This window comes from Dasypus novemcinctus, chromosome 2 (assembly GCF_030445035.2).
Source record: "Dasypus novemcinctus isolate mDasNov1 chromosome 2, mDasNov1.1.hap2, whole genome shotgun sequence".
Lineage (NCBI taxonomy): Eukaryota > Metazoa > Chordata > Mammalia > Cingulata > Dasypodidae > Dasypus > Dasypus novemcinctus.
In genome coordinates, this window is record NC_080674.1 from 191,404,465 (window position 1) to 191,428,772 (window position 24,308).

The window sequence follows — 24,308 nt, forward strand, 5'->3', positions numbered from 1 at the left end:
TGAGCCTGTCCAGGTTTGAAAGAGGCTGGGAGCTGCCACCTTAACTCCACGCCTGACATGAGGGGAAGCGGGGCAGACTGAAAATCCCAGTGCTGGTGGGGACTGGCTTCTTCCCATCCAGATCATACTGCAGCTCTAGCCTAGGCCCCAGACCCACCTCCAGCAGGGAGGAAGCTGCAGGGAACTGAGCCAGCCTCTCCGGACAATTACTGACCAAGCTGTGGAGGCTGGTGATCATCCTACTCTGGTGGCACGAGCCACCCCAGGTGCTGCTCTATGATGGGAACTGGAAGCTCCATTTCCCAGAAACAGAGGAGGAGGAGACGGTTGGCTGCTGATTTCAGCTACTGATTGGTAGACTCAGCTGGCTAAGATACAACCCTGGGAACAGCTGGGGTGAAGTAGCCGCCATTCTGAGTCCGCCCCCAGCCTGAGGGAAGCCTGGCTGACTGAAACTCTCCGTGTGGGCAGGAACCAGTTTCTTTTACACAAATCAGCCTGCAGCCCTAGCCTAGGCTTCAGCCCCGCCTCTGGCAGGGAGGAGGCTGAGGAGCCCTGCACCAGCCTATACAGGTAACTGCAGGGAACTCTGATTGGCATAGTCTGAAAATCAGAAGACTACCAGGGCAACTGCGGTCATCTTAGGACCTGCACTGCATAGATTGCTGCCCACACCTGCAGCCCTATCACTGCCTCAGGTAGGGGAGAGAAGCTTCAACAGTCTCTCTGGCAACTACAGTCGAGGCCTGCACGTGGATTATTCCACACAGCTGTGACTCTGTCCCTACCCCTGGCAAAGGAAAAAGTTGGAAGAAGGTTCATTGGTCCCTGATGCAATGAGGGAAGCTTGAGCCTCCACAGCTTACAGCACCAACTATATGCTTGGCTCTACTGCATAACCAGCAAGGAAGAAACGACAGGAAGCCCTAAATTAGAGAGAAAACCTGCACCCAGAAAAAATACTCTATAAGCCAGATGTGAAGACAAAAAATTACAATCCACACCAAGAAACAGGAAGCTATGACCCAGTTAAAGGAAGAAGATAAGCCTCCTGATGACATAAAGGAGTTGAGACAACTAATTATATGTGTTCAAACAAATCTCCTTAATAAATTCAATGAGAAGGCTAAAGAGATTAACGATATTAAGACAACATTGGATGAGCACAAAGAAGAATTTGAAAGTATACATAGAAAAATAGCCGATCTTATGGAAATGAAAGGTGCAATCAATGAAATTTAAAAAACATTGGAATCATACAATAGCAGATTTGAGGAGGCAGAAGAAAGGCTTGGTGAGCTTGAAGAAATGGCCTCTAAAGGTGAACATACAAAAGAAGAGACGAAGGAAGAATGGAAAAAACTGAACAAGGTCTCAGGGAACTAACCAACAGAAAGAAACATGCAAATATACATGTCATGGGTGCCCCAGAAGGAGAAGAGAAGGGAAAAGGGGCAGAAGGAATATTTAAAGAAATAATGGTAGAAAATTTCCCAACCCTATTGAAGGACATAGATATCCCTGTCCAAGAAGCACAACATACTCCCATCCGAAAATATACAAATAGACCAACTCTAAGACATACTCATCAGAACGTCAAAGGCCAAAGACAAAGAGAGAATTCTGAGAACAGCAAGAGAAAAGCAATGCATAACATATAAGGGATATCCAATAAGATTAAGTGCTGATTTCTCACCAGAAACCATGGAGGCAAGAAGACAGTGGTATGATATATTTAAGATACTATAAGAGAAAAACTTCCAGCCAAGAATCTTATATCCAGCAAGACTTTTTTTCAAAAATGAGGGCAAAATTAGAATATTCACAGATAAATTGAGAGAATTTCTAAGCAAGAGACCAGATTTTCAGGAAATACTAAAGGTGTGCTAGAGCCTAAAAAGATAAGACAGGAGAGAGGGGCTTGGAAGAGAGTCTAGAATTGAAGATTATATCAATAAAAGTAACTGAAAGTGTTAAAAGAGAGGTGACAATAAAATATGACAGATAAAACTCAAAATAGGAATAAACTTAACCAATGACTTAAAGCACTTGTATTCAGAAAACTGCAACTCAATGTTATATCAAAAAAGTCCTAAATAACTGGAAGAACATTCCATGCTCATGGATTGGAAGACTACATATCATTAAGATGTCAATTAAATTGATATACAGATTTAATGCAATACCGAAAATATTCCACCAGCATTAAAGAAAAAATGGAAAACACGATCATTAAATTTGGAAAGGTAAGGAGTCCTGAATAGCCGTAAACATCATAAAAAGGAAGAGTGAACCCTCATCTCCAGACTTTAAATCATAATACCTACCTATAGTGGTAAAAACAAGATGATACCGGCCTAAAGACAGATACAATGGACCAATGGAACCAAATTTATGGTTCAGAAACAGACCCTCACAGGTATGGTCAAGTGATTATTGACTAGCCTGTCAAACTCACACAGCTCAGGCAGAACAATCCCTTCAACAAATGGTGCTGAAAAAAGGAAAGAGGACCCCTATCTCACACCTTACCCAAAAACTAACTCAAAATGGACCAAAAACAAAAAATGAAAGCAAGAACCATAAAACTTCTAGAAATTATTGTAAAATAATTTCAAGACCTGGTGGTAGGTGTGGATTCTTAAAGGAGATAAGAGAAGGACTGAATGGACTACTTATGTTTAATGTACATAGAAGTTTTAATTAGCTTTACTCTAAAATTGTGGAACTGTATAGTGTGGATAGTAACACACAGTGAGTAACAGCTAGTTTATAAATGGGGATGTGACTGAAAATGGTAGCCTAGTTATGAAATGCCAATTGACAGAATGCTCGAGAATTGGATAGCGCAGTAAACCAAGAGGTGGGTGAGAATTGTGGTTGATGGTACAGATGCAGGAGTGTCCTTTGTGAGCTAGAACAAATGTATATCACTACTGCAGGGTGTTGGGAATGTGCAGAAGCATGGGAAAAATACAGCTGGAGTTACCTATGGACTGTGGTTAGTAGTAATAATATAATATTCTTTCATCTATGCAAAATATGTACTGTGTTGATACTGAGGCAGTATGGAAAATGTGAGCCAAATGTACACTATGGACATGGCAATAATCAGATGACATTATTTTATCTGCAGCAAATGACACACCACATTGTGGTGTGTTGAAGGAGGGGTGTTGTTTGGGAATTCTGCACGTGTACATGATTGTTTTATAAGTTTACAACTTCTGTCATACAAAAAAATATTTAAAAAATAATAATAGGGTGGGTTGGGGGAAAAACACACCAAATGTAAGATAAGAACTATGATTAGTAGTAAGATTTTGACAGTGTTCTTTCAAAGTTTGTAACAAACATCTCATGACAGTGCGAGGTGTTGGTGGAAGGCTGATGTATGGGACCCCTGCATGATGTTATGCATGTTTGCAAGTTCACTTTACACTTAATTACTTAATATGTATGTTCATATATAAATGATATAAAGATAATAATAATTGGATTGGTTAGGGGGAAAACACTGTTTAGTAGTAATATTTTTACAGTGCTCTTTAATCATTAGTTAAAAAGGTTTAAAAACAATGCAAGTTATTGGAGGTAAGGCAAGATGTTATATATGTTTGTTTGATGTTATATATGTTTGTTTTGTAAGTTCACAACTATTATACATTTATTGTTTATGTATGAGTGATATATTTCAATAAATTTTAAAAAAATAAAAAGCTAGCTTTGAAAAGCCAGGTATAAGAAAACTAAAAAAAAAAAAAAAAGAATAGAAAAGAGATTCTTTCCCTCTGATGCTGGACTCCTGAGACTTTGTAAGTCATTTATTGAACAATTAGAAGCAATGAGAATATGAAATAATTAAGTGATCAAACAATAATCCATTTTGCCATTAGGTGAGAAGACTAGATTGTGATTCAGGTTTGAGGTTCAAAGAAGATACTAATATTGGCTGTATTTATAAAGAATGGTTTTATGAAGGAGTTTGGACAATAAAGTTAGAATGATTTGGTAGAAAAAGGATCCCATGGGTCAGGAAGACTGTCTGATCAAAGTCACCTATGGGGAAAAACAAACCTGTTTAGGGGAGGCTTATTTAACTAATGAAGGAAATCCAAGTAGGGATTAGACAAAAATATAATTAAGCAGGGTGACAGCAAATGTATAGTTCCTGAACTGGCAGGGGAGTTGAGAATGGTGAGAGATAACAAGAAGCATTACCAATTCACAGGCAGATAATGAGAAGGAAGCAGATGGTCATGTCTGGAAAAGTGTGCAGACTGGATCAGAAAAAGCAAGGAATGGAAACTGAAAGATTAAGCAGTTCCAATGACATACCTAGACTATTTAATTTTGAAGCTCACTGGCACTGAGCTAATCACAGAGATAATTCAATTAAATTCAACAAATATTAAATACAATAACAGATGCCAGAGTCACAGAATTCAAAGACCTGGTCTCTCCTCTCAATATGCTCAATCCAGCGAGGAAACTAAGCAACGAAAGAATAACTAGAATTCATCACAACAGCTACTGCATCATGGATGCATTCAGGTATGTATAAAATGCTATGTAAGTACAAATGATGGGAAAATGGGAAAGAAAAGGGCTACAGATTAAGGGTGGCATTTTAGAAGGGTAGATGGATCTTAGAGGATAGAATTTTTCCAGTATGGAAGAAGTAGTGCAAGCTGAAGGAGTAAAATAAAAAATGTTTAAAGAGGGAGCAAATGTGGCTTAAGTGGTTGAGCTCCTGCCTCCTACGGGGGAGGTCCCAGGTTCGGTTCCTGGTGCCTTCCGAAAAAACAAGAACAAACTACAGGGAAAACAAAGGAAAAAACCAACTCAGGGAAAGTGATATGGCTCAGGGGTTGAGTGCCAGCTTCCCACATACCAGATACCAGGTTCAATCCCCAGCTCCCAGTACCTCAAAAAAAAAAAAAAAAAAAAAAGGTGATTAATGAGTACACAGCATGGCCAGAATATGGAACAGTAGCTTAAGTGGCCATTGATTAAGACTGGGAAAAGGCTATAAAGTAGATTTAATATCACAGTAAGGAATTCTACTTTATTCCATCGATAACGGGGAAACAATGAAGTCTCTTAAGGTAGATGATTAACAGCTGTTTAAACAGATCATTTTGCTGGGAGCCAGAAAGATGAGGAAAATAAGGCTCAAAGAGGTTAAATAACTTAAAGTCAAAAGTTTGTAGGAGGTGTTGGTGAGTAATTTGAAATTAGGAATGCCTAAACTCAATCCATGTTCTTAAACATTATACTGTACTGCCTACTAACTATCAGTAGAAAATTATATTTTAATAAAGATGAAAATAATATGGAGAGAGAATAAGGGGAAGAGATGCCAATGAAGATAAGGTCAAAGATTAAAGGTAAAATATCAAAGACAGAAGCAAAATATTGGCAAATCTGTAAGTCACGTGGTGAAAAGAAATGGCACTGATTATAATTACTATGATTTACCTTGCATGCCCTAGGAAAAATAATTTTAAAAGATACTAATTTTTAAAAAAATAAAAGAAATAACACTGGTCATGTAGGTTTCTATCACTATGCATTTCAGCTTACTAGCTCTGTGACCAAAGTACTTTAGACTCTAATTTTGTTGGTAATCTTTAAGTGGTCCTCCAACTCTAATGATCTACACTTTTATGATAAATACTGATTAGATTAAGTTAGATCAATTTAAGCTAGAAAAGGAGTGAGCCAGCAACAGGTCTGTGGGGCCAAATCCAGCTGCTGGTAACTGTTTTTACAAATAAAGTTTTATTAGAACACAGCCACACCCATTCATTTAAGGATTGTCTTTGACTGCTCTGTACTACAATAGCAGAGCTGAGTGCAAGAGACCACATGATCCACAAAGCCAAAAATATTCACCACCTGGCACTTTACAGACCAAGTGTGCTGACCCCTGACATAGAAATGACACAGTGGTTATCCTCCTAAGATCTGGTTGAATACAGTATTGGGAAATGCAAGTCCAGACTCTGAGGAGATAAAGAGAAATGTGAGTTAAGAAGGGAGAGACAATGGATGATACTTTGATATATATGTTGGTGAAAGAAATGAAAAAAATTATAACTCAATTATGACAACACAAAGTGTGGAGTATTTAAAATCTGCCAGACATGAACGTGTGTGGATGCAGATGGAAAAGAAACCTTGAAGAGCAAGAGGCTGAGATGTCTGAAGGAAAGTGAGTTTGCAAAAAAATAAGGGGGGAAAGGGATGGAAAATGCAGGGACTGGCGTTAACTAGGAAAAACCCTTTGCTTCTCATTCTAGAGAGTGGTATAAGAAAGATGCCAAGACAAGGACCTGCCTGATGCAAAGACAATCATTATAGCAAAAGGCCTTCTGTCAGGGGCCCTGGGCATTTCAAGAGGGCTCAGAATTCCTAAGAGAGTTTCCAGAGTGCTCACTGCCTTCTCGCGACCTGCTCATCTACAGAAACGCCCTTGCGCCCACTTCCCAGCCGCTCACTCACCGAGGGAGGGATCCTGAGGTAGCTCTCCTTCCACCACGCAGGGATCTTCCCCTTGTTCCAACTGGTAGATCACCCTTGGCATTGGAAACGATACTCCAGCTCATGAGGAAGGAAGGAAACAGAAGCATGAAAGGCCAGAAGAGTGGCATGAAGAGCCTTCCCAGCTCTCACCACCCAGAACCCAAGGGCAGAGAAGGCAGGCCGGGGGAGGCACAAGCATTTCAGGGCAGGTACGACAGCTTTTAGAGGGGGATCTAGAAGGGGAGAGAGGGGTTCTCCTCAGTTCATAAAAATACATAGGGCCCTGGCCACGAAGACCTCTAAGATCAGGGTCCTGTATGATTTGCAGAACCTACACTGGGATCTTATCACTGGAGCACTGAAGTAGGGCAGGGGGAGTTGGGGGTTGATGGGGATATTGGGAGGAAGGGCAGAAGATGGGGGAAGGTACAGAATCAAGGGTATCACAACAAAATGAACATTTTCTACTTTACAGAGACTCAGCCTTCCCCAGGGGGCATAGTAGGGTATGAAACTTCCAAATCATGATCCCAAGAGAGAGCGCGAAGGTGTCATTTTACCACGTCCCTCGTTACAGGCAACCCGCCTTACCCAGCGAGGCCAGGTTGCTGTAGTTCTCCAGCATCACCTCCCGGTACAGGGCTCTCTGGGCAGGGTCCAGGTGCTGCCACTCCTCTTGGCTGAAGAGCACGGCCACATCGCTAAACGTCACCGACTCCTGCAACAGCAAACGCGTTCCTAGTCACCCAGGGCCACCCTCTCAACGGTCATGGGAAGGCTGAGGAAGGCGACACTGGGGTGTGCAGCGAGCAATTCTGAACATGTCCAAGGAGGCTAAGTATTTCAGACCAAGTACCTGGCTACTGGAGGCGGGTATCCACCAACTATAAAACAAGTATTTACTGAGCATCAGTGAGAGCAAAGACTCATGTCGGATCCTGTGGGGATACGGAAAAAATAAGGCAGAGTCCCTTCCAACAGGGAATTTTAACCAGCCTGGAATCTTCCGGTGACTGAAACGTATATTTACTTCCTCCCTTCCACTCAATATCCAAATTAAATGAAAGGAAAAAAAAAACAGAATATACATAAAAGAATTTCTGAGACATAAAGCAAATTAATAGCAGTTAATATTGAGTACATACATGTTAGGGACTATGATATAAACTTCACATACATACCTAATTTTAGTCTCACAACAATTTTACAAGGAAGATACTATTACGAAACTATTTTGCAGCTAAAGTAGAGTTTAGAAAGGTTCAGGAGCTCTCCCAAGCTAGTACTGGTACGAAGCAGTAGAGCTAGGACCTGAATGCCAGTAGGAAGGCTTCCACGCTGTGTTGTAAGGGGCCACCCACTGAGGATGAAGACTACCATTTGGGAGAAGAGGGATGGGCAGAGGACAACCTGCTCTGCATTCTGGACCAGAGCAAGGACCACCCTGGAGAACCAGACTCGTGGGAGCACGGCTGCTGCTGTCACGTTTAAAAGGTAGTTGGTACAACTGTATCAGCACTCTCACTGCCACGACACAGACACTTCTTTTACTGTTCCATCCCTACTCCTCCCTCTAGAAACTCCAAGGGACGGCTACTGCCACCAGGCACCAGAGTGCACTTGACGCTGTATCTGCTTCTTTGCACCCCTAGCTCCTGACTCAGAGTCGACCGTATGCACAGCTGACTGGCCACACTTGGGTCACAAGCTTGTACCTTATCTTAAGGGATGCTTGAAAATCAAGTTAGTAATAATTTTGGCTTCCAGAATGTGAGGTGGCTCTGTCTCCTACGAAGCATCAAGAAAAGGGGAATAACCCAGACAAAGGAAGCTGGTTTAGATGTTAGGAAGCCAAAACCTGTCTGTGCAGTAACCCCATTTTACTAAGTTCTAGGTGCGGGTCGTGGCCTCTTTGAGAAGGGCTGCTTGGCACTGCGGGGACTGGAAAAGGTGACGTGGGATCCTGCCTCAGCCCAGCTCTCGCTGCAGGCTTAGGGATAATCTCCTCTAAAACCCAGAGGTCGTGGCAGAGAGCCTTACAGGGAGAGGCTGTGAACTATGTGAGATACGTCTGAACTGGAGAAGGGGGGAAGGCAGGAGGAGCGGCTGCTCACGGAGCCCGCGGAGGGCTTCCTGGGTGCCTCCTGCTCCTAGAAAGCGCGGATCCCGGCTCTATTTCTGTCTAGTCCCGTCTCCCCGGGCATTCCAACACTTGTTGCAAAACTGGCTTTCTTTTTCTTTTTAAATTTCATTAGCTATTTTAGAAGTACATACGTTAGATACATAATCACTTCAGAAAATACTGACAGCAAAAAAAAGGAAATACTTTAAATCACACAAAGCCTTATTACTCACAGACAACTTGTGTTCATATTTTAACAATATACTCCAGAATCCACATCCAATTACACATACATGTGTTTTGATAATTTTTTATACACAAGCAAAATAGCCATTGATAAAGAAAACAAAAAACATAAAGAACATGCAATGAGATTGTAAGTATTCCCTCCTACCCAAGACTAGCAGATCCATCCTACAGGTAGCTGGCAACAAGTTTCTTTTCTTTTCTTTCCTTTCAGAACTGTGTTATGCATATACACACATACATACATGTATCCTTTCATTAAGGCAAAAATTCTGAATACTGTTTTACTTGCATATTATAGATCTTGCTACATCTGTATATACAGAACTTCATTATTTTCTACAGCTGTATGATATATTCCACTGCACAGATACTGTAACTTATTTAACCATTTCCCTTATTGATGGATATTTAGATGGTTTCTGCTTTTTTGCTATCACAAACAAGGCCCAATAACTATTTTCAGACAGATCTCTCTGGGTACATATGCATCTATATTTACAAGATAAATTGCCTGAAACTGAACTATCAGCCCAAAAAGTGTATGTACCAGGGAGCTCTTGTACCTCAGTGGTTGAGCACTGACTTCCCACATATGAAGTCCACGGTTCAATCCCTCGCCCCAATACCTCAAAAAATAAACAAAAATTTTTCCCAAAAAGGTAGATGAGAATTGTGGTTAATAATACAAATAAAAGAATGTTCTTCTATGAACTTGAACAAATGTATGCCACTATTATAAGATAGTAAGAATACTGTAATTCATGAGAAAAATAAAAGAAATATAACTTATGGACTATACTTATTAGCAATATTATTATATTCTTGCATCATATTCAGATAAGGTACTATATCAAGGCTAAGGATCAAAAGTAGGGGTGTATGGGGTTTTTTTCCAGACTATGGAAAATGTTAAAAGATTTACTGGGGTGATGACTGTAGAATCGAGTGTATACTTTGGATACAATGTACAAGGCATGGACTGTATACACAGTGAACATGTGGTGGAAGATGGACTGTGGTTAACAGTACAAGTAGGAGAGTGCTCGCTCATGAACTATAATAAACGTATAATACTAATACAATGGGGGGGTGTGGAGAAAATATACCAAGTGTACACTGTGGATCACAGTTAGTGATAAGAGTCTGATCATATTCATAATCTATAACAAATGTTCCTTAACAATGTAAGGTATTGATGAAGGGGTGATGTATGGGAATTCTGCATTTTATGTATGATTGTTTTGTAAGCTCACAACTTCTCCAATTAAAAAAAAAAGGAAGGAGTGGGTGTAGCTTAGTGGTTGAGTGCGAGCTTCATATTACCAGGTCCCAGGTTCAATCCCCAGTACCGCCTAAAAAAAAAGAAAAAAGAAAAAAATAATCCCACGGGGCCCGAAATGTAAACTCAGAGAGGCCAGCACTGACCAACACCCCATACACAGGGCTTCAGCGCCACAAGGCCCTTCCTCTCAGCTTCTAAGTGTTAATAATCCTCAACTCTTCCCTTTGTTCTCCCGGCCCTACTAGTAGTAGCTGCTTCTTCCTATTGCTACTGCTGTGGTAACTTAATTTTCTTTCTTAGCCTTTCAGTTCATTTTTTATCTAGTTAAACAACTCTTTATAAAGTATTTCTGTTAAAATAAGTCCTGTGATTTCTGTCTCCTGGCTGGACTTTGACTGATACAGCAATCTCTATTCCAGTACTATGAAAATATATATATTTTAGGAAATAAATAAGGAAAAATTCAACAGCCTGCACCTCAAGGAATAGCATATTCAAGCTGCAGAAAACCAAAGACAAAATCTTGAAAGAAGCCTGGAAAAAAACAACAAACAACAAAAAAAGAGAAGCGTGGAGAGACTGAGAGGTGAAGAATTGTCTTGCTTATTTGATTTTTATTATTATTACTGAAATAATGAAAATGCCGTAATAATGACTGAAGTGATGAATGTACAACTATATAATTATACCAAATACCATTAATTGTACATACTGGATGAATTGTATGTTTTATTAATATGTATCAATAAAACTGATTTGTTTAAAAAAAAAATTACAGTGGACTTCTCATCAGAAACCATGCAACAGTTAAAGTTTTGAAAGAAGAAGGGAAAAACCACAGAAATACCAACCTAGCATTCTATATCCAGAAAAAAATTATCCCAAAAGGGAAAAGAAATAGACTTTCTCAGGAAACAAAAATTGAAGAGGTCATCCCCAGGAGATTTACTCTGCAAGACATATTATTAAACGAAGTTGATCAAGAAGATGGAAAATAATATAGGTCAGAAGCCTACATAAATGAAGATAAAATAAAATCTTCTGTTTTTCATATTCTTAGAGGACCTGAAAGAGACTGTATACTGTAGTAACAGCAACAATGTACTGGGTGACTACAGAATACAGAGGAGTGAAATGTATGACGGGCAGTGTCATAAGGGATGCATGGGAAGAGCGAGGAAAACTACCTTTCTGTTTGTTTTTTGTTCTTTTAATTTGAGAAACTGTGGGCTTTCCGAACAATTACGCCTAAGTAATAGGAGTCCCACCTACCACTCTATTATTTATAACTTACACTGATGAGGTACATTTGTTACAACAGACAAAAGCACAGTTTTATAGCTATACTATTAACTATAGTTCATGGTTTAATTTAGGGTTCGCTGTGTTATATAGTTTCATGGATCTTTTTAATTTATTCTAGTACTATACACAAAACCTAACATTTCCCCTTTTAACCACATTCAAATATGTAATTCAGTACTGTCAATTACATTTGAAATGTGCTACCTTCACCACCATCCCTACATTTTCTTCTAAGAGTCTTATAGTTCTGGTTCTTATATTTAGGTCTTTGATCCATTTTGAGTTGATTTTGAAGATTGTGTGATGGGGGGCCACAATCATTCTTTTGCAAATGGAGATCCAGTCTCCCCAGCACCATTCCTTCCCAAATAAGTCTTTGCCACCTTGTCAAAACTCAGTTGGCCAGGGAAGCAAGTGGCTGTGACTCAATCAGTTGGGCTCCCACCTACCACCTCCTTGGGAAGGCAGGCTCGCCCACACGCTGCGGAGCACCGCCCAGCCCGCAAGCACCACGGAGTATCAACTCGGCAAGGGACACAACAAAAAAGGGAGACAAGCAAAACAACAAAGAAGAGCATACAGCAAATGGACACAGAGAGCAGACAGTAAGCAAGCAGCAAGGGGGGGCGGAAATAACTAAATACAGACACAGAAGAACATACAGCAAATGGACAAAGAGAGCAGAGAGCATGCAAAAAAGCCACGGTAGGAGAGGGGGGATAATTTTTAAAAATGTAAAAATTAGTTGGCCATAAATGTGATGGTTAATTTCTGAACTTGAAATTTGATTCCACTGGCCTATATGTCTATCCTTCTGCCAATAACATGTTTTGATTACTGTAGCTTTGTAATAAATTTAAAAATTGGGCAGTGAGCCCTACAACTTGATTTGGTTATGTAGAATTTGGTTATGCGAATTTATCTCATACCTAAGATAAATCCCACTTGATCATGGAGTATTATTCTTTTAGTGTATCAATAAAACACTTTGAAAGACAGGAATAGAAGTTCCTCAACATGGTAAAAGGCATATATGAAAAACCCATAGCCAACATCACACTCAATGGAGAAAGGTTGAAAGCTTTCCCTCTAAGATCAGGAACAAGGCAAGGATGCCCACTGTCACTACTGTTATTCAACTTTGCACTAGAAAATCTACTTAGAGCAATTAGGCAAGAAAAAGAAATAAAGGGCAACCGAATCAGAAATGAGGTAACACTCTCACTATTCAATGACATGATCCTGTATTCAGAAAATCCTGACATATCATGCAAAAACTACTAGAGCTAATAATCAAATTCAGCAAAGTGCAGGATACAAGATAGAGAGACCAAATCTGTAGTGTTTCACTATAATAGTAATGGCCAATCTGAGGAGGAAATTAAGAAAAAATTCCATTTACAACATCAACTGAAAGAATCAAATATCTACGAATTAATTTAACCAGGAATGTAAAAGACCTGTACTCAGAAAACCAGAAACCAGTGATTAAAGAAATCAAAGACCTAAACAAATGAAGGGTCATTCTGTGTTCATGGATTAAAAGACTAAATATTGTTGTCAATTCTACCCAAATTGACTTCCAGATTTAATGCAATCCCAATCAAAATTCCAAGAGTCTACTTTGCAGAAACAGAAAAGTAAATTACTAAATTTATTTGGAAGGGAAAGGTACCTTGAACAACAAAAAGCATCCTAAAAAATAAGAACACAGTCGGAGAACTCATGCTTCCTGACCTTAAAGTATATTACAAAGCTACAGTGGTCAAAACAGCATGATATTGGCATAAAGACAGACATGCTGATCAATGGAATCAAACTGAGAATTCAGAAATAGACCCTCACCTCTACTGATTTTTGACAAGCCTACAAAGTGCACTTTACTGGAACAGAACAGTCTTTTCAACAAATGGTGCGCCGGGAGAACTGGATATCCATAGAAAAGAATGAAAGAGGACTTCTAACTCACTTCTTATACAAAAATCAATTCAAAATGGAACAAAGACCTATACATAAAAGCCAGGACCAGAAAACGACTAGAAGACAATGTAGGAAAAAGCATCTGCAAGCTTTGGGAGAAGGATGTGGGTTCTTTGAAGTCAAGTCTAAAGCACAGTGAAAGAAAAATAGACAATGGGACCACCTCGAAATTAAACACTTCTGTACTTCAAAGGACTTTGTCAAGAGGATGAAAAGGCACTGCCTCAATGGGAGAAAATATCTGGAAATCACATATACCTGATAAGGGTTTGATATCCATGATTTATTAAGGATTCCTACAACTCAACATTAAAAAGACAAATGACCCAATTAAAAGATGGGTCAAAGACTTGAATAGACATTTTTCCAAAAAAGAAGTACAAATGGTAAAAAAACAGATGAAAAGATGATCAACAGCTGTGATGGTTAGGTTACCTTGTCAACACAGCCAGTAACTGTGCCCAGTTTTTTGGTCAAGGAAGCTCTGGGCTAACTGTAATACAAGGACATTTATGGATTTTACTTCATCAGTGAGTTTACTGCACAGATGGCTGATTACATCTACAATCAACCAGGGAGGTTGCCATCAGCAATGAGTGACTTTTATCCAATCAGTTGTATGCCTTAAAAGGCGAAGTGATGTCAGCATTGAGAAAGAACTTCCCAGCTCATCTTTGGATAACCAGTGCCTCCTGGGAATTCACCAAGGACTTTCATTGGACTTTCATCAGAGCCCCTGGTTTGCAGCCTGCCTGCAGAATCTGGACTTGTGCATCCCCACAGCCACATGACAGAATTTTATAAAATCTCCTACTATTTACAGATATCTCCTGTTGAATGTTTCCCTAGAGAACCCCGACTAATAGAACATCACGAGCTATTAGGGAAATGCAAATCGAAACTACGATGAGGTATCATCTTTCACACCTATTAGAATGGCCACTTATGAAAACATAATATGGCAAGGATCAGAAAGGATGTGGGGAAATATGAACGCTTGCTCACTGTTGGCGGAATGTAGAATGGTACAGCCACTGTGGAAGAACGGCGGTTCCTAAGGAAGTTACATACAGCTCTGCCATGTGGTCCAGCAGTACCACTACGAGGCATGTACCGAGAAGGACTGAGAGCAGGGACACGAACAAACATCTGCACACTAGCGTTCACAGCAGCATTATCACAATTGTCAAAAGATAAAACCCAGCTCTATCAACTGATGAATGGTTAAACAGACCATGGTATATACATACAACGGAATATTATACATCTGTAAAAAATGAAGTTGTGAGGCATATGACAACACAGATGAACCTAGAGGACATCATGCTCAATGAAGCAAGCCAGACACAAAAGGATAAATATTTTATGATTTCACTAATATAAACTAATTAAAATGAGCAAACTCATGGAGTTAATAGTTGGAATATAAGTGACCAGAAGAGAGAGTGAGGATAAAGAATGTAAAGCTGAGGCTTAAGTTGTTCAGAATTTGTAAAAAGGTCTGTAAACGTCTGGAAATGGATAGAGGTGCACAAAGCACATTATAGTATTTTATATTACGAGCGCTAATGTATGGATATGGTAGTGGTTGAAAGAGAAAGGGTAAGGTCAGGTGTATCGCTAGAAGGGAAGCTAAAAGATGCAACACTGACTGTATAGCACAGCAAACCCTCTTGTGGACGACAGGTATGACTGATAGTGCATTTATAAGAATTGTCTTTCTCTAAAACAAAACAGACATATGTTAATGTTACAAGATGTTAATATTAGGGTGATATTTGGGCAAAAACAGAACTATAGCAAACTATGGAGTGTACACAATAGTGATATATATATCCTTCCATCAATGGTTTAAAAAAAGGGGGGGAAGGTGGGCTAAGAGAAAGAAACCAGACACAAAAGTACTACATATTGTTTGACTCCATTATTCAAAATGTCAATACAAATAAATCTATAGAGACAGAAATTGATTAACAATTATGTACGGCAGGGGAAGGATAGAGGGATTGAGAGGAGCAGGGGTTTTTTCTCCAACATGTCATGAAAATGACTACAATGATAAATGCACAATAGCAATTATGCCAAAAGCCACTGATTGTACACGTTCCATCAGTTGTATGTTTATGAATATGTTTCAATAAAATTTATTAAAATTTTTAAAAAGCTGTGACGAGCAATCGACCTGCATCTACCCCAGACCTTGGGCAAGTGGATCTTTCTGTCCTTTTCTGGCACCAGTAAGCTGTTCCAGGGGCCAGGCCCCACCGCCGCCTGCCGCAAGAGTGAGGACGGGGCAACAGTAACTGCCGCACAGAGGGAGCGAGTTACTAGTAGTTACTGTGATTTACCACCTCTTCCTCCTATCTCTTCTCTGGATGCTGCACAGTGTTCTACTGGACTCCGGAGTTTCTAAATACTTGACTCCAACAGTTCCTGCCTGTTTGGTAGTTGTTCTGGTAAATGGGCTGATTCCTGAAGTTTCCTGCTCTACTGCATTCCCACAATGCTCCCCCAGGAATGCTCCTGTACTACTCATGAAGTAATGCAGTGTCATTTGAAAGTACTCTTAGATTAGTTGTAAATGTATATTGCAACCTCTATAGCAAGCATAAGAAGTTTTTTAAAAGAAGAATAATTGATACATAAAAGAGTAAAAAAGCCATGAAGCACAGGGGATTTGGGGGGCAGTGAAACTATTCCACATGATACTGTAATGGTGGATACATGACACTAGGCATTTATTGAAACCCACCAAATTTTACTATACAAAAGAATGAAACTTAATGTATGTAAACCTTTAAAAATCATTTAGGAAGTTGGGGAATCCCAAGATGGAATGAGGACTATGACAAACAAATCTGAGAGTAATACAAACATATGAGACAACCTCATAAAGGGGGAGGGGAAAAAAGTGCTGACCTAAGTACTTCGAAAATGAGCAGAATCTGTAATATTAAAGGCAAAAGGAACTCAACAAAAACACTGGTGGGGGAAGCAGATGTGACTCAAGCAGTTGAGTACCTGCTTCCCACATGGAGATCCTAGGTTTGGTTCCCAGGGCCTCCTACAGAAGGCAAACAAACAACAAGCAGACAACAAGCAAAAACAATGAGCAAAGAGACAAGGGAGCAATCTCAGGGTTGAGGGAGAATAAAGATTGAAAAAAAAAAACACTGGGGGAAGTGGATGTAGCTCAAGTGGTTGAGTGCCTGCTTCCCATGTACAAGGTCCTGGGTTCAATTCCCAGTACCTCCTAAAAGCAAACAACAGACAAACAAACAAATAAAAACAATAAAACACTGTACTCTGGTTGATAAGTTGTTTCCCATAATGATACTGGTTAACAATTCAGATACTGCTATACATGTAAACTGCAACTGAACTTAGATCAAGTAAATGGATGGCATGGTAGACACCAGGATGGGCAGGGCCCAGATCTTGTTTTCTAATACCATTCTCCAATAAAAGGACCAACTTGTAGTGCTAGAAAATAATCAAGTATCAAACAAAACAGACAAAATCCACACTGACCAGAGTATGTCAGAAAGACAAAGGAGCCAACTGAAGGAGCTCCCAATGGCTAAAGCTGAAATAATTTGAGCAAAAAATAAAATAGTACTGGATTATAACCAAATGCAGAAAATAAAAATTTTATGAGTCCATACTTATAGAAATGATTGAACAAATAAATGGGGACAAGAGACAAATCCTCTGTGCATAACTCTAACTAATTTATGTAGATATTCCACCCTCGAGGAGGTGGGATATACCTCTCCACTCCTTAAGTGTAAGAGATGTGTAGTGATTGCCTTCCAGTGAGTACAATATGGGAAAGTGGGGAAAGAAAGTATGACAAACACTATCTCAGCCAGGCTATCAAGTTTCACATCAACTGTGGTAAGTCATGTAACTAGTGTGCAATTCTGACACGATGTGATGAGAATGGCACTTAATCTCCATGATCTTCCTCCCCCAAACTCATACATCTAGTCCAATTATGAGAGAAACATCAAAAAAGTTCTAACAGAGAGGCATTCTACAAAATGTCTGACCAGTAGTCCTCAAAACTGTCAAGGTCATTAAAAGCAAGGAAAGTCTGACACAAGAGCCAACACAAGGAGCCTAAGGAGACAAGGCAACTAAATGTAATGTGGTATACCAGATGGATCTAGGATAGAAAAAGAACATTAAGGAAACACTAAGAAATCTGAGTAAAGTATAGGCTTTAATAAGTAACACCAATATTGGTTCATTAAATGTAATAAATGAACATTAATGTAAGATGTTAATAAGAGGGAAATTGGGTGTGGGGTATATGGTAACACTCTATACTATCTTTATAATTTTCTATAAATCTAAAAAATCTAAAAAAAAAGAAAAGAAACGGTGACAATACTAAAAACCATTACTGTAGGAAAAGAGATGTAACTAAGAATCTGTACCTATTAAGCAATCAACACTAAGTCCATGTAAAAGAGAAATCATACACTACAAATAATGTTTGTAAAATCATTTAAGATTCTACTTTTTCCAAAAATCATGCTTGTTGGCTATTTAATGTTTCCAACAGAAAGCGAGAAAAAGTTGCCCCTGAGCACCATGAATGAGCCAAAGAAATTGAGATAAGATCTTGCCACTGAGCTGAATCAAAGAGGTTAACTGAATGGGTTGCAAAAGACTTAATTGAAAGGGAAAGAGGGGAGTAGATGGGGCTCAAGCAGTTGAGCGCCTGCTTCGCACATGGGAGGTTCCAGGTTCAGTCCCCAGTGCCTCCTAACAAAGCAAAAACAAAAACAAAAACAAACACACACCAAAAAAGTAAAAAAAGGGTTAGATATTGAATTGCATTTCCATAAAAACTGGCTGTGGGTTGCAAACTAACATTTCTCATGTGCCTTTATCTAAAACCAAGCCAGTCTTTCCTGTTTGGAGTGTTGGAAAGCTCACACAGTAATGAGTCTTACCTTTGGGCACAGGGTAGCGATGGGCTGCTTTGCACTGCCTTTTGGCTGATCTTCATCTCTTGGTTTCCTAAAATTCCCAACTCTTTATAATTAAAAAAATCAAAGGAGGGGGGTGGGGGGGTGGGGTTGAATGGGACCTCACATATATATTTTTAATGTAATATTATTACAAAGTCAATAAAAAATAAAAAAAATTAAAAAAAAAAAAAAAAAAAAAGATAACTATGTCAGGCAGGGAAAAGTATTCACATCAGAGCTCTCTAGCCCTTCACTCTTAGAATATAAATGCTACATCTTGAAATAAACTAGAAAAAAAAAAAAAATCAAAGGAAAGACTAGCCAAGTGAAGTGAGGAATGTAAGGTTTGGCAAGTCATAAAAAAGGTGCTGCTGCTACTAATATGAGAAGGAGCTAACATTTATCTTAATATGTACCATGCTTGTTCAAAGCACTTTGCATGGACGTTCTCATAATGCCAACAAGTAGTCTTGTATGAAGGCACGAGCCAGCTGTGTGACCTTAACCAAGTTACTTGCTTCTCTGTGCCTTAGCGTTCCCATCTGTAAAATGCAGGTATTTACTCTTGGAAGCATTAAACGAGTTAACACATGAACAGTGAATCTTTTTTGTGCATAATAAAAGAGTATTGAGGCAGGTTAGTACAGGGCAAGAAGGAAGACGAGTCACAGCTGGGACCTGACAGAGAACACGGCTGAGACCCCGCCAGGACCCCAGGCCGCTCTGGGCTCAAGGGGAAGCCCCGGACACCTGCAACCAGGCCTCCCCACCGGTCCTGGGTGACTCCAAACAGAAAGGCCTCCTCACTGGTCCCCTGGGAGCTGACGCGTGCGGGGACTGTAAGGCACCCAACCGGACAGCAAAGAGATGGGCCCTCCCCAACATCAGGAGAGGGAAGGAGGGAGGAAGGGTTTTAACAGAGGCAACCCCCACCCCCCCACCCCCGTGTGCCTCTTTGCCTGGAGGTTGCCCACATCCACGTTTCGGGGGTGTACTTTTCTCTTCTCACTCCTTTCTCAATAAACTCTTTTTACCAGCCTAATTAAACTGACATGTTCTTAAACTCTTTCATGTGACTGAGCCAAAGAACCTAAGGAATCCAGCATGTTCTAACAGCAGTATCTGGCACCTCGTAAATGTGTCTGTGATTACTGCTGTTATTAATGTTCGCTCCATTCTCTAAGGTATATATAGCATTAACCCTGCTTACAAATGAGAAAATGAGGCATGGGAAAATAAATTGCCCACAGTCCCATTCAGGGCTTGGAAGTGAACTCCCTAAAGATGGAAATGACAGCTCTCCCCTTTGTATCCCCAGGCCTTGCGCAGTGTCCTGAACACAGTATGTGCTCCACAAATGTGTGCTGAGGGGGTCTTCTGGCCCTTCGTGCTTTGGCCCAAGGGAGACCGAACCACAGGAATTTAAACGCAGCCCCATCTTGGCTGCTGTGATCGCCAGGGTCTTGACGGGCGCAGTCCTGTCCTCCTTCACCTCATGTTAAAATAGTTTTAGTGACTTAGGCGATCCACAAATGTGCCCAGCTTATTTTGAAGTGAAAATGAAGCTGAAAACTAAACTGAGGGTTTAGGGCGAACAAATGATTTGTTATATAGATGCTCTCTTCTTACTTTTCCAGTATATTACAGAATAGTCAAAAGTTAATACCTTGCTGTATGATATCACAGATATGAAATAAGCAGAATATGCATATTCATAAAGTCAGAAACGAGAATACAGGTTTCCAGGGGCTGGGTGGGGGAGGGAAAAGGGAAGTTAATGTTTAAGTGGTTTATAGTTTCTGCTTGGGATGAGGGAAAAGTTTTGGCAATGGATGATGGTGATGGAGGCACAACTCTGCATATGTAGTTAAGACCACTGAGCTGTGTATTTGAAAAGGGATAAAAAGGGAAATTTTAGGTTGTATATAAGTTATCCCCCACCCCAACACACAAAACCATAGAATTCACAAAGAGTGAACCCGAATGTAAATAGTGGGCTAAAATTAATAGCATATTTATAATACTATTGTTTCATCAAGAGTAACGAAGGTCCCACACTGATGCAAAATGTTAATAGCAGGGAATACCGTGTGTGTGAGAGGGGTGTTTGTGGGAATTCTGTGCTTTCTGCATGATTTTTTTTGTAGACCACAACTACTCTAATTAAAAAAAAAAAGAAATTTTGCTCAGTGACCATGCTGGTAACAATCTCCAGTACCTAGCACATCACCTTACACCAAGTAGGGCCCAATAAACCAATAAATATGTATTGTATAAGTAAACAAAAAAGTTAATACCTGAAATTACTGAAACTGGCTAAAGTGACCTCACCCTTGTATAGTCATTTCTAATTAAGACCTGCTATTGTGATGATTATTTCAGACTAATATAACCTCTGTATATGGTTAATTTCTATTGAATTCTATTTAAACTGCACCCTCCCACTTAAAATGGGTAAGAAAAACCTTGTAAATGACTCTCCCCTTTGTGAAGCTGCCATTTCACTAACCCAAGAGAAGTAACCTTTCCTTCTGATTTAATAGTTTCTAGCTCCTTAGTTTTAAAACTCTATTCCCTTTATGTATGTTAAGAGGAAACTTAGCTCACCTAATGCATAGTAATGAGACTATGAGATGCTTGAATACCAAGATCCGGGTTGGAGCCTGTTTTTGTCTTATACTTAAGAACTAGAAAAAAACTGGTTCTGGTCACTAGGACATGTGTAATTAAGAGAAGCTTGACGTAAAAGTTACCTTGCCTTCATTACTAATAGTGAAAATCATGCCCACAGCCAACACTACATGGCCATTTTCTTACACGCAACATGACCAAGCATGTTTTGAGACAGTGCATGCTCAGTCAACTAGGACCCACCTCCTACCCCACGTCATCGCATTCTGTCTGCCTTACTATATGAAACCAGTCCCCACACAATCACCTAAAAGTCAGCAGAGCTTTCAGCTCAGGGAGACTGATTTGAGGAAATTACTATCCTCCATTCTCTGCTGGACTGGCCCTTGCTAATAAAATCTTTCTTTTCTCGGAATACTGGTGTCATTGTATTGGCACTATGTGCAGCAGACAAAAGGACTCACGTGGGTGACTTCGACTGGCGCCCAGATGAGACTGGGCCGTAAGGACTCCTGCCCAAGGCCTCAAGGCCCTGGTGAGGCAAGGGCTTCCAGCCGCCGACCCCTGAGGCCACCAGACCAGTTAGCCTGGAGGTTCAACAGCCCGAACACACTCTGACTCCTGTCAGTATTATCGGCCCTAAGGCACAGCGCTATTTTTAATAGGAGCAGGCGATACACTGTGTCTGCTCTTGTGCCAAAGTCAGTACATAATCTGATTTCTGGTTGTCAGTTGATTAACATTGAGGATATGAGTCCCACCTTGATCAAGTTCTCTTGTGTTGTCAGGTATGGACCCTAAGGCTTATGAGTGTCAAGTCACAAAAGTACTCACATAGGTCTGGTTTTCTGAGGTGTCGGGTTCTTATTAACTTATAAGATATTTTTTAAGGCGCTAAGAGAAGGAATTATAATCATGGGAAATGTTAATAGCATCACCAAAATTGCTGCAGCCTCTAAACCGTATTTGTGATAATTGGTCAACATTCAGTTATGAACCAATGAAAAAGAAAAGAATCTTTCTTTGTACAACTGCTTACTTCAATATAAATTAAAATGCGGAGAACAATGGCCCACAGACGGGTCTCGTAACCACAACGCCATTTGGCAGTTAGAGTTATTTTGTAAGAGTGAAGACAAACAGGGTGAAATATCTTATGTTTTCTGTATTTGTTTAAAATAAGAATATTTCTACAAAAGAAATATACTATGATTCAGACACAGAATTCTCAAAACTTGACTGCTAAAAACAATACTATTTAAAGGTCAGAAAATCCTAAGTCTCATACTAAATAGGTGTTGCTTGACCCTAATCCAGAGGAGGAACTTCCACGATTTAGAATTTCACTTTGTTCCTCCTCCTTATGTTGGAAAACAAGAGGAGGCGGATGCTTCCTTATCTCTATCTCAGAGCAGGTCATCATCCAGCCCTCCTTCACCTCCTGGGCAGGAAGGAGAGCCCATCGCACACCCATTAGGGCACACGATTTGGCTGGGGAGCTACTCAGTCCCACAGGGAGCCATTTTCTTTGAGACCAATTCCAATTGAAATTAATGATCAAGACAAGCCAAAAGGATTTGTCCATGCACACTCTCCTTTCTCCACTTGACTTATATGTAATTAGAAAAATAATATGCCTTCATTTTGCGATGACCCCAATAAAATGGAAAATTTGTTTCCGTTTTCACTCCTCATAATATGAGCACTCTTAAATACTCTCCTCGCTCCTGAGGAGTGTAGGATGGTAGGATGGTCCTCAAAAAAAGCTAAAAAGAAGCTAATAGACTATATAACTTACAGCTTAACGGCCCATTCCAGCTGCCAGGAGCTTAGGCCATTCCTATAACAGGGATAAAAGGTATATAAATGTTGGATTACAATAAGGGGTCCTGAAACCAGAAGTTTAAAGGTCAGGAAATTCAACAAGAACCAAATGAAAACCCCTGTTTTTCTTGAGTGAATATTTAAGGCACACAGGCAAGCAGCTGTGGCTCAAGCAACTGCACTCCTGTTTACCATATGGAGGACCCAGGTTCAATTCCCGGGACCTCCTGGTTAAAAAGCAAAGAAAAAAGTCATCCCAGACCTGCACAGGGAGGCTCAGGCCCCCACACGGCACAGAGAGTTGAGGGGCAGGCCACCGCGCTGCGAAGCAAGGCACCAAAAAGACGATGCTGCAACCAGGTAGAAAATACGTAAATAAATAAGAAGGCGAGCACACAATGAGGAGATAGAGTGTGTAAACAAGAGAGGGAATAAATAAATCTTTAAAAATAAATAAATAAATAAAGCATACAGGCAGTACACTGACTTAGATCCTGAACATCCAGATAATATGAGAATAAGTAACGTGACTCTTATTAGAGAGCTCCAGATATTTTTTAAAAATTACAAAAACCGGAAGGCAGATTAGGAATGCCTATGCCACAACTGGTTGAGACGGCAGTCAGGGTTTTAACAATCAGGATCAAATCCAAGAAAGGCAGACGAAACTTCCAGCTGCTTGCTGGGAGCAGCCATCAACCAAGGTTTATCAGGATCAAGACAAAACTGGAGAAGACGGACGAAAGGTCCAGGGCCCTCAATGACTAAACCAAGGCTAACCTGTCCCTTAGGGCCACAATAACGTGCCTACCACAAGGGAGAAGGCCACTGGAAGCAGGAGAGCCTGAATCACCCCACCAGGGAGGTCCAGGCACCGCACACACCCACACACAAATGCCTCCGCGTTCCAGGGCTCAGAGCGCCCAGCAATGACGGGGCGCAGGGGCACCTTCCAACTCTGACAACCACATCACCACTTCCCACCAGGAGCCCCGGGTAGCTACCCTAGTGCGAAGACGACTCACAGACCTTCTAATCGACACGAAAGCTACTTACTCCATTTTAAATCAGAAACGGGATTCTCTCCCCACAAAAGTTGAAATAATTGGGAGTACCTAGAGCCTCTAGGAACAAGCCTTTCTTACAGCCTCTCGAATGCCAGCTAGGAAATATTCATTTCAAACATGGTTTTCTGTATATGCCTGAGTGTCCCAGGCCTCTGCTTGGATGACGCTAACTAAGGAAACGAAAAGCACAAGTTCCTCAGCAGAGACCCTGAGCATTAAAAGCGCCTCCAGAGCAGGCCTGCGCCCTCCAGGACGCCCTGCTGCATCTGAGAGAGGAAGTTCTGAGATAGCTGAAAACATCCTTTTAAAGGTAAAATCAGAAGTATGGGCTGATGGAA

The 24,308-nt window shown here is 40.4% G+C and overlaps 1 protein-coding gene across 8 annotated transcripts in view; it reads right to left on the reverse strand.

Moving 5' to 3' along the window:
• Positions 1-24,308, reverse strand: part of LOC101425659 (zinc finger protein 879) — a 106,888-nt gene that overhangs the window by 8,238 nt on the left and 74,342 nt on the right. For all 8 annotated transcript variants that reach the window (XR_009182313.2, XR_009182315.2, XM_058283440.1 and 5 more), the window contains 2 exons: positions 7,120-7,246; positions 6,508-6,606 (listed from right to left, as the gene is read on the reverse strand). Coding sequence is in view for 6 of the 8 variants with exons in the window: in XM_058283440.1 (XP_058139423.1) it covers positions 6,508-6,606; positions 7,120-7,246 (226 nt within the window). In the remaining 2 variants the exon portion in view is untranslated. The remainder of the gene's footprint in view (positions 1-6,507; positions 6,607-7,119; positions 7,247-24,308) is intronic.